Consider the following 10,412-nt stretch of genomic DNA (forward strand, 5'->3'; position numbering starts at 1 on the left):
AGTGACAAAGATTGATCATTGAGTAGCTTCTGCTGATTGTCAACTCGATTTTAGATGGTGTCTATCCATCCCTTCTGACTAGCAATCACGGCTTTGTGGAGGTTGCGCTCTTCCTCCAACTTGGAAATTCGTGCCAACAGTCCCATTTTCTCCTTTCCTACCTCCAACTCCCTCTACTTCTAAGTTTTCACATACTCAAGCAATACCCGCTCTCGTTCAGCACGCTTGATGTTGGATTCTTTCAGTGCGACGATCCTATAGATAATAGGATAGGATACACTGGGGCCTTTTTATACTTTCCGCTGGACAGGGGTTTGGGGTGTGTAGAATGTGGGTTTGGTGGTTGTGGGTGGTGTGTCTGACTGTGTAGGTGGAGTTATGTTTGTTGAGGAAAGGTTATTGATTGGGTAGGGGGTGGTGAGGTTATGGTTAAAGGTAGGGTCTATGGTTGGTTTGGGTTGTAATTTTGGGTTGAGATGGTGTGGAAGTATATGTTTTCTATGTTGAGGGTGAGGTTGTGAAAGTTTGTGACTTGATGTTTCTGGTGCGTAAGGGTGACGTAAATGTTTCTACTATGTAAAACTATATCAAATTTACTTATCAAGTTAGACAACCAATGCATATAATTTACTTAAATGGATAAAATATAAATTATTAACCATGGTAGAAATATATATATATATATATATATATATATATATATATATATAAAAGAAGGTGGACAAAGAAAATAAGTGTGTACCAATTATTCATAAAAAGGGACACGGAAAATAAACCACACCAGTTTTCGAAATTCTTTTCAAAACCAAATTCCCATATTAGCCTAAATATTTAAGAAGGGAATCGAGGTTTCGTTACCTGGTGTTTGTGACGGTAATCAATGTTTGTCAATGGTCTGTTGGCGTTCTGAGATGGAAATAGCATATGCAACAATGACTCTAGGAACAACACTTTTTGGAAGAGTATGAAGAGCACCTTCGTGCTGATAACAGGTTGTGAAACAAGCCTAATAGCCTAAGAAAATGAGAAAGAGATATAGGAAGAAATATGGAGATTTCAATCATAACGTGTGTAGAATACAATGAGATATAAGATGATATTTATAGGAGATGAAAACTTAGAGAAGAAGCTAATCTATATTAGGTATTGATAACCATAATATTAATATATTTATAACAGATACGACTAATGATTAAATTGATTATATAGCGATGATTGTATTCCTGTTAGTAGCTTTAACTATTTTGTTCCGGGTAATAAATAGGGCCGAATCACCAAATACCATGCTAGTTACAATTTTGAATATTGATCCTGGAAATTCTTTTCTAATATACACGGTGTTTAACTTAGGGTTTGGTTAAAACACAGATTCTTCTAAATATAGGAAGTCGTAGGATGGGTACCAAGCAGACTCTGATTGAACTCAAACTATCGGTATTGGAACCGTCTCGTGGAAGTCTTTACGATACTAAATTTTAGGTTTTTGCTTTTCGAATTCTTGCTTGTAGATTTTAGAATATTTGTATTGATCATTGCGTTTTTATTTATCGTTGTGTTTTTTTTTTCCATTATCGTGTCTTTTTTTCTTTAACATTACGTCTTTTTTACTCGACATTGTGTTTTATTGCTCAGAGTTGTGTTATATTTTATGACCTGTTGTATCTTTGTGCCTTTCCTTGATTTAGAATCCTAGACTTAGAATGTTGTATAGGATAACTTAACCTTAACTTAATATGATAATAACAGGTCTTCAGTTTGTGTTATCATAAACATTATCTAACTTGGTAAATATAGAATCGCAACATATGATATATAGTTCATCTTACCCTATCCATGGTTTCCTTACTAAGACAAAAGAGAGACATAAGAAAGAACCAAGAGAAAGTATAGGACCAAAAATAAATGAATACTACAATTTAAAGAAATCAAGTGATCAAAGAAAATGAAGAAGCAGGCCTGCTGGGAGACTAGCTAACAAGAATTGTAAGTAGAACATCCTAGCTTCTTAAACCTTCTTCAACTTTTTCTTTATCTTGTTCTTCCTTTTAGAACTTCTATTGCATAAAATTCAGGCTCCCATGGTCCATTGCAAGGACAAACTGAAGCAGTAATTGAAAAGGCAAAACCATAATAGCGAAAAAAGACAAGAAAGATAGTTCAGTTGCGTTCGTTTTGAAGCCAATCTGGTCTGCCCAAGGTGAACTCTAGGCTCGGGTTTTTGTGATCCGAACTCAATCCTATGCCATTCTTTGATCTTGAAGGGTTACATTCCTGGAAATATTTAGTTCACAAGGAGTGAGTTATTTAGCTAAACGAACAAAGTTTCGCAACCAGACATATGATATTTTCATTCTACAGAGTTTTGATTTCTGGTTTAGTGACATTGGAACATGCATATACATCGTAATATTATTCATGTTACATGTGAACTTTTGCTTTTAAACAACGCCAATATTTTGAATGTCCCAAAACTATTCTTAAAAAATGGATACCTCGACTAGATGACTGTCATTTGGTGGTGGTATGGAGGTAGATGGAGGTCTGAGGTCATTCATGTCATTGTTCGTGTGCAGCCATCCCTCCCTATTGCTGAAACAATAAGTAGTCAGCATCAGTTCAACAGCAATGCACCATTGAGATTAGCAAAATGATTGTATTAACGTGAATTGCGTACATATTTAATGTAAAGTTTTGAGATATGCATGGTTGTTAACTCGTTATTATGAGCCTAGAAAATATAATAAATACTAATAGATACACATCTTGTTACAATCATAATGGATTATGTGATGTAGCTATATAACGCATCTTACTATATAACAACACTAATAAATACACATGCTCTTAAAATCATCACTTTTTTTTTTCAAAAAGCATTATGGATTATATGAAATAGCTATATAGAGAATTTGGCAAGGTAAAGATAGATATAATGTAACAAGAATGTGAGAAACTACACAATAAACATAATTACTTTAGATGTTAGACCATCTCCACCGGGAAGGGGAGGCTTGTCAACGTGTCCCAAGTCTGCATTGCCTGATTAACCGGCTTCATCTCTCCTTTTCTTCTCAGGTGGCACTCCCTTCTACTACACTCTGTTAGAATTACCTGCCCAATTCGATTTTGTAGCTGAATTTCCCCCTTATGGGCACCTTCCTCCAACATGGCCACTCCAACGAATGGCTCGACTTTGTCTCACAGGCGCCTTAAAGGCATCCCATTGATGAAAAACTAATATTTTGTTAAAAAATTCTGGAAACAATATGCCTAATGTGGCGAAATTTTGTATATTTATGAATCTTTGGTATTTCACTAGAGATACTAAGATAAAAATAGAACCATGAAGTTTAAGTTAGGGTGAAGTTACACCTAGGATTCTTTAGCTTAGCGGTACCCTAAGGTGGTGTGGACAGTTCAATGGCTATATTTAACAAATTTGTTTGTATATGTGTGAGTTTGACCTTATAAAACGACCAAGTTTTAAACCAAGTGTACAAATATAACTACGACCGATGATATCCAGTTGTTTTGTCTCTATTATAAAAGTCAAGTAATGTGGTCTTTCATGTACCACAATTCCATAGTAACATAAAAAAAAGTTTATTTGGAGAGTATTTCCAGACAAATTTGCCTTAGGCTTAAATTCGTTTACATGTTTTTTGGCATATGATGTATAAAACACTCAGGTATTCTGTCAGAATATCAATCTATATTGACACGATGATGATGATAATATATATTTATGCTCAACATCTTGATTATGATAGTAAAGCTCTTTCAAGTAATTAATTAAATTGATATACTATTTAATTTTCTTATTCTTCAAGTTTTCTATTTTTATGCATTGTTTTCTATAAATTATAATATTCTTTGAAGAAAAGTAATCAAAAAATTGTTTCAAACTTTAATTTCACTTTGCTTGCTTAAAAAATCTTTTGTATCATAATCAAATCAAGATGCAATGATATAGTAGAAAGGATCAGATTTCATATTTTAACCTTTTTGCGTAGTATTTGTTAATGATGCTGCATCACATAATCCATTGATGAAAAATAAATTACGTTAAAATTTCATCAATCATTCATTTCAGAGTTCAATAACAATGAGAATTTACAATCTAGTTACTCTATCACAAAATCACAAACTAACAAATGACATTTAGTAATTCTTAGAAGTTGAAAATATATTAATATGGTATATTTGTTGGACCACCCTAACTTCAACATGAACAAAATATACTTAATAAATTCTAAATATTTATCATAATTAGACTGCCATATTAAAGAAGCTAGAATTTCGTTTAAAGCAAATCGTAAGAGAGAGAAACTGAAAAATGAAAAGGAAAAAGAAAAAAGAGAAATTCAAAGACGATATAAAAGATGGTTGTTGATTTGTTGCATAAACAGTACGTTTATGACATGTCAATCAACAATAATTTATAGTACAAACATCAACCTAGAAAAGATATATGCTCCAAACCAAACATATTTGTTTTGGTTATTTAGTACTCATCAAATCCAACAGATTGTGGTTGAGTTAGGCGTTGCAATGCGTCTGTATAAACAAAGGTTAATATGGTGTACTGGTGTAGATTCATGACTACTAAGACGATTGATCAACGTCATCAAAGATCATGTCTGATAGTCAGCACACATGCATAAGAAGAGAAGCTTATAGTAGAGCATTTGAAATGTAATAATTGGGTATAAAAAAATTAATATTTTTGCTTGAAAAGCAGAGATGGACATATTGGTTACAATGGAAAATTCCTACAGTTCTTACTGCTTGCAATCCAGCTAATATGGTTTGGAGTGCAGTTAGTTCATGGTATCAAATCCCACCCAAATTCGCGTCTACAATTCGTGATTTGTTTACATTGCATAACTCGGCTACGTGCGACATCAAACGAGAAAAGTGCTTCAAGGCTTGATCATGACGGCGTGTTGGCGTACCTAGAAGGCTAGGAATGAGAGTATGAGACCATTTTCTCTAGGAAAGATCCCAAGGTGATTGAAGGTGTGGAGATGATCAAGTCATTGGGATATCTTTGGATTAAAGATAGATCTTCTTTTAGATTGTAGTTCTGGAAAGATTGGTGTACTTTTTCTTTCTAGCCGTTGTGATGTTCTTGTTGGCCTCTTGGGTATTGAAAGTCTGCCGCGTTTAATGAAAGTTTCAGTTCAAAAAATGAAGTGGAGCACTTGATGTCAAGATTAGCTAGGGCTTTTTAGGTCTTATGTATCATATTATTATTTTCTTAATCGGAAAATTAAGGGCATTTTCAATTATAATAGCCAGTTAATATATTCAAATTTGATGAAGAACCGTTCATAATTTTTAGATAATAAAAATTTATATAATCTTCCTCTAACCAGCTTAATATGTTAAGAGTTATTATTTTAAATATTAATATTAATACAAGTACAATTTAATATATTAAATTGAGTTGACTAAAATTTTAATGCATTTGTGACATGTTTATAAACCAAAATATGACAAATTATATTGAGTAATTACTTTTTATTTTAGTGTAAAAAGTTAAATATGATGGTATATTAACTGTTTTTAATGTAGTGTGTTTATGAAGAAATTTGATGCTACTGCTATGGTAGAGTAATTATTTTTATGAAAAGAAAAAGGAAAAGATAACTGCTTTAATATCTGCTAAACCTATTTTAAAGTCTCTGCATGTACATTAGCTTTATTTTCATTCTTTTGATTCTTCATCAAAGCTTGATAAGTTACACCGTCGCAATCCCAGGTGAAATCTTCTCCATCAAAAAAATGTATATAATAAATAAATAAATAAAAAGCATATTAAAGCTGGCATGGTAACAGTTTTTTTCATATTAAATGGCCGGTGGAATGGTACAATGTTTTACCATTTTCAAGAACATATCATGCAAAAATCTAAAGGTGGTGCAAATTAGCTTATAGTTATATTATCAGAAACCATACCTTGAAGAATTGCTCCACAGGTTGGTCGCCGTGGCGGTGCCGGTGGTCGGGAAATTAGGGTACTCGGATTCTTGCTGATCACGCCTTAACCCTCCACTTCCTGTGGTTGAAATATCATCTTCTCCGGATCCATCTGATTGACCTTCATAAAATAATATTATTACAAAAAGTAAATGAATGAAATTGAATTGGGAGTATCCTGATCAATTGTTTCTTCTCCGTTAGAATTTGATAAAATGGCAATAGATTGATATAAAAGCCAACATAATTTTTGTTTTTACCATAAAAGTTCTATAACATGCAGTTAAATTTGAAAATAAGTAAGTATCTCAATCATAGTATTTGACCTTCAACCAATATTGTTACGAGAAAATAATAATAATAATAATAATAAATAATTGTTAATATCAAAAGAAAAACAATTAAAATGGAGTGGGATTATGTTAAGTTGAGTTGTTTTTTGTCTATTAAAATGAATAAAACGGCAATAATTAGATATAAGAATTACCTGAGGAAGCTGCAGGTTTGTCAGTTGTTTTGACAGTTCTATACATCTACAAAAAATGTAATATACCGAAATTAATATCCAAGAAAACCAGCAAAAATAGTGAAGTAACTGAGGGAGAAAACCTACTGAAAAAAGAAAAAAAAAAGTGTATTTTTGTTCAACCCTCGAGAAGTTGTACATAAAAGTGATTGGATTGGACTTGATGTGTCATTAATCACGAGGCTGATGTTTGAATAACATGAGGTAGCTGGTTTTATTATTATTATTATTGAATAATAATAGTTATAATAATTTGACTTACTTTTCCCTTATCATTCTGAAATCATCAGTTCGTACCCTCTTTCTCTCTCTGACTTAATACTGCTCTCTAATTCAGTCATTATTGCAGACATCGGCGACTGTGCCGGAGGGTTAATCGGAGAGAGAAAAGAGAGTTACAGGTCAACCAAATAGGTTCAGGTTCATGAAGTTTGCATACCTGTAAATGACTCTTGACATGAGCAAGTGTAAGATCTTTAACATCCATTAACTCCAGAACTGATTTGGGTGTTGCCCCTATTATTTATTAAAAACATAACTTTAATTATCATGATCAAACCAAAGAAAGAAACACAAAATATTCAAGAAAATCTTGGATTACTTTCATGGCCTCCAAGAAGCTCAACGGCATGAACAAATCTTGAGTGAAGAGTGCTGGTCCATCTCATCCTGGGTGCCCTCATACTCCTCTTAGCAGGAAGCTTTGGTAGAAACCTTGATCTCATCAAACCATGTGAGATTTCATGAGAAGCTGGTCCACCTCCACCATACTGGTTGTTGTGGTACGATGAAGGCAACCCGTTAAATCGGGTTAGACCACCGCAGCCTCCTGGCACGCGATAACCTGAAGAATTAGACGATGGATTATTAAGCCCAAAAGGCATGTGACCACTTGTAGCTCCAAAATAAGGTGAAGTAGATGCGGATGATGATGGATAGAAACACATCTTTGGATCTTTCTCCATGGATGAATGGTCCAGATTAGGTAGAAAAGGAAATGGATGGTTTTGATAAACTGGAATCCCTTTAATTGGCCTCAAACAATCTGATACATCAAGCAAGGATACTCCTTGGTTCAAATGATTTAAGTTGTGTGGCTGTTGATTATGCGTATGCCACCGATTGGTGTAGTTATGACTCGGATGATGCTGCTGCTGCTGCTGTGGGAATAGATTTTGAGGGTTTTCTTGATCTCTTTTAGGTAAACTTGTTGATGGATTTGTGAGGGAGAGGTAGGTATAGGATTGTTGTTGCGATTTGGAATTCGGTGAATCGATGTTACCCGAGCGGATCGAAGTTGAAGAATTTGGAAGGCTAATGTTGAGAGAGAGATCAGGAAGTTGGGTTGAAGAGGAAGAGGAGGATGGTGGTGGTGGTGGTTCTATGAAAATCCCTTCCAAGGGCATCTTCTATCTTTGTATTGGATAATAATTATAATAATAATAATAATAATAATAATAATACTAGAGATTTCAACACACAAAACCAAACCCTTCTTTTAACTCACTTTCTCCCACTCTCACACTAAGTGTGGCTGCTTTTTTCTTTTCATACTATCTTGATATATATGCAATCAAATAGATACCATGGAAATCAACAAAAGAGAAGTTAGAAGACCAACACCGACACCAAACTAAACCCAACAAATAAAGAAAAAGTTTAAAAAACAAAGGATTGAAGGGTAGAAAGCTGAGAATGATTTCTTTAAATATATAAAAGGGAGAAGATAAGAGATGAGAGAGAGAGAGAGAGAGAGCAATGAGAAAAGTAAAACAAGGAATTCCAGAAAGAGGGTGTGGGGGAAGAAGGGGGTCTGGTTGTGTTCCTCGAGAGTATATCTTGGAAAATGACTCAAGAGAAAACAAGTTTCACACACGAACATAATAAATTCTTTATCAACTCTTTTTCTTGTTTAGAGACATAGAAAATATGTTTGGGTAGGTAACTTTTTAACAACATTTCATATGTAATACTTTTACTAAATTTACTATTCCAAAGTCTGTACATTGCCTTGAAATGGCTGGCACAAATAAATTGAATTCATTTGTTAACGATATTCAAATTTCGATTGGTTGAAATTAAGTTTTAATACTAAACTAATATAGTGGAAAAAATATTTATCAATTTAGTATAGTCTCATAGGTTATTTTCTCAACGAATAAGTAATTCTGGGAATGAAATATTTATATAATTCGAGAAAACAAAACACAAATCCAAGGCAATACAATATGAAAAAAAAAAATTTCATATTGATATTAAACAAAAGAATTAACAAATAAAAGTGTTAGTGCTTCAACCAGGTCATAAATTATTAAACCTTTCATTAAAGATAGACTAAACAATAAAGTATCTTGTATTTTTCCTTCCGTCTCGGGCTGTCTAACGATAACTTTTACAGCTTGACCCGTTGTAGTACCTTGACCAACTCCATGTCCAATAAAAGCAAACCCTACAGCCAATCCAGCAGCAATAACAGCAGCGGTCCTCCTATTTTAATTTTATAAACCTAATTCTCATTAACTAAATAAAATAAAGGAGCATTGTTATATACTATTTGTTACTATACGTTATCAAATGTGAACGTAACAATTAAAATATATAACTAACCAACAAAGATGGATAATGGATCGATATTACGCCAAAATTTTATACTTAAAAGAAATTAAGATAACATTGTTAAAATAATTAATTTATTCATTAAAATATCGTTATAACATGAATTTTCTCCTTCGATTCATTTCTAACATGAATTTTCTCTTTTGATTCACTGTTTACATTTTTGTTGGTACGGAGCCACAAGCAAGAATTTTTTTTATTTTTTTTTATCATTGATACCGACCGAATTCACATCGTTTGTAACCGTATTGCCTGGGTTTTGTTTTTCGTTTTAAATATATTAGTTTGTTGGTTTGCTGCCGATTTTTTTTTTTTTTTCATTTTTAACATTGAGACAGATCGAATTCGCATCGACTCGCGGCTACACCACGCTAGTTTTACCAACCGACTATATGTTGTTTTAAAATGAATTTTTAATACTATTAGGCGGTTCGCTATGGGCAGGGTGAGGGCGGGGTTGGAGAGTAACACCGCTGATGGTTGCCGCCGAAGGGGCGTTCAAGGTGGGGAGGGGGCGGCCCTCACGAAGACCGACGCTATGGGTGGAATTTGGTGGGCCCTCCTCCTCATCCAACCATTATGACCGTTTGAATTTTTTAAAAAGAATTAACCTATTTTACTCAAAACAACATTCTATAAATTCTCAAACAAATTCTCAGATAAACACCATCATTTTACGCAAACAAATTTCTCTACACCATCATTTTACTCAAACAAATCTTTCAAATTTCTATAATCATGAATCCGAGCTCAAACGCAAACCCAAACCCGAACCCAAGCTCGAGCTCAACCCCGATCCCAAACCCGAACCCATGGGATTCGGCTCTATTATGGTGTCTAGTTTGCTCCCAAATGGCAATAACCCTAATAACTCTTTCATTGCCAACCAACAACGTCATCGACCCTTAATGCCTCCTCCCATGTAACTGTTCACCGATTTGTTCTTTCGTCCGCCAATGCCGTATATGTTTTCGCAAGTACCCAAAACCCAAACACCCCAAACCCAAATACCCCAAAACCAAGTATCCGAACCGCAACTTCATTGTAGGTCCCGAAACCGGATCTAACAACAACTATTCTTGGATTAATCTCTCTAGTGCTAGCGGAAATCATACTAGAAGAACCGAGATCTCGGATCTTTTTTGGGTTTAGTTATTTTTGGATTGGAAGGCAAAGAGGAGAGAGTTGTAGTTGGTGAGAATATAAGATAAGATTGTTTTGCAAAAGGTTAGTGTGGGCATGAGTGTCTTGCAGTATTTATAGTGCAAGCCTCATGCGCAAATATTAT

The 10,412-nt window shown here is 34.0% G+C and overlaps 1 protein-coding gene across 1 annotated transcript; it reads right to left on the reverse strand.

Moving 5' to 3' along the window:
• Positions 1-1,789: 1,789 nt before the first annotated feature.
• Positions 1,790-8,097, reverse strand: LOC143573777 (transcription repressor KAN1-like). The gene is made up of 6 exons (XM_077058574.1): positions 7,110-8,097; positions 6,948-7,024; positions 6,470-6,515; positions 5,962-6,103; positions 2,493-2,589; positions 1,790-2,271 (listed from the first exon to the last, which is right to left on the reverse strand). The coding sequence occupies exons 1-6, from the start codon at positions 7,912-7,914 to the stop codon at positions 2,158-2,160; spliced, it is 1,281 nt and encodes a 426-aa protein (XP_076914689.1). The 5' UTR covers positions 7,915-8,097; the 3' UTR covers positions 1,790-2,157.
• Between the last annotated feature and the right edge of the window lie 2,315 nt (positions 8,098-10,412).

Source organism: Bidens hawaiensis, unplaced genomic scaffold (assembly GCF_021521415.1).
Source record: "Bidens hawaiensis isolate Kalapana, Puna unplaced genomic scaffold, B.hawaiensis_p1.1 tig00026632_1, whole genome shotgun sequence".
Taxonomy (NCBI): domain Eukaryota; kingdom Viridiplantae; phylum Streptophyta; class Magnoliopsida; order Asterales; family Asteraceae; genus Bidens; species Bidens hawaiensis.

What these genes read in the sequence shown, in the direction of transcription:
- LOC143573777 (XM_077058574.1), bottom strand. Translation starts at nt 7,914, where the DNA reads ATGCCCTTGGAAGGGATTTTCATAGAACCACCACCACCACCATCCTCC. An exon ending in ATGTCAAGAGTCATTTACAG is followed by an intron (nt 6,516 to 6,947) that starts GTATGCAAACTT and finishes CATTTTTTGTAG; the next exon opens with ATGTATAGAACTGTCAAAAC. An exon ending in CTGTGGAGCAATTCTTCAAG is followed by an intron (nt 2,590 to 5,961) that starts GTATGGTTTCTG and finishes TTATTGTTTCAG; the next exon opens with CAATAGGGAGGGATGGCTGC.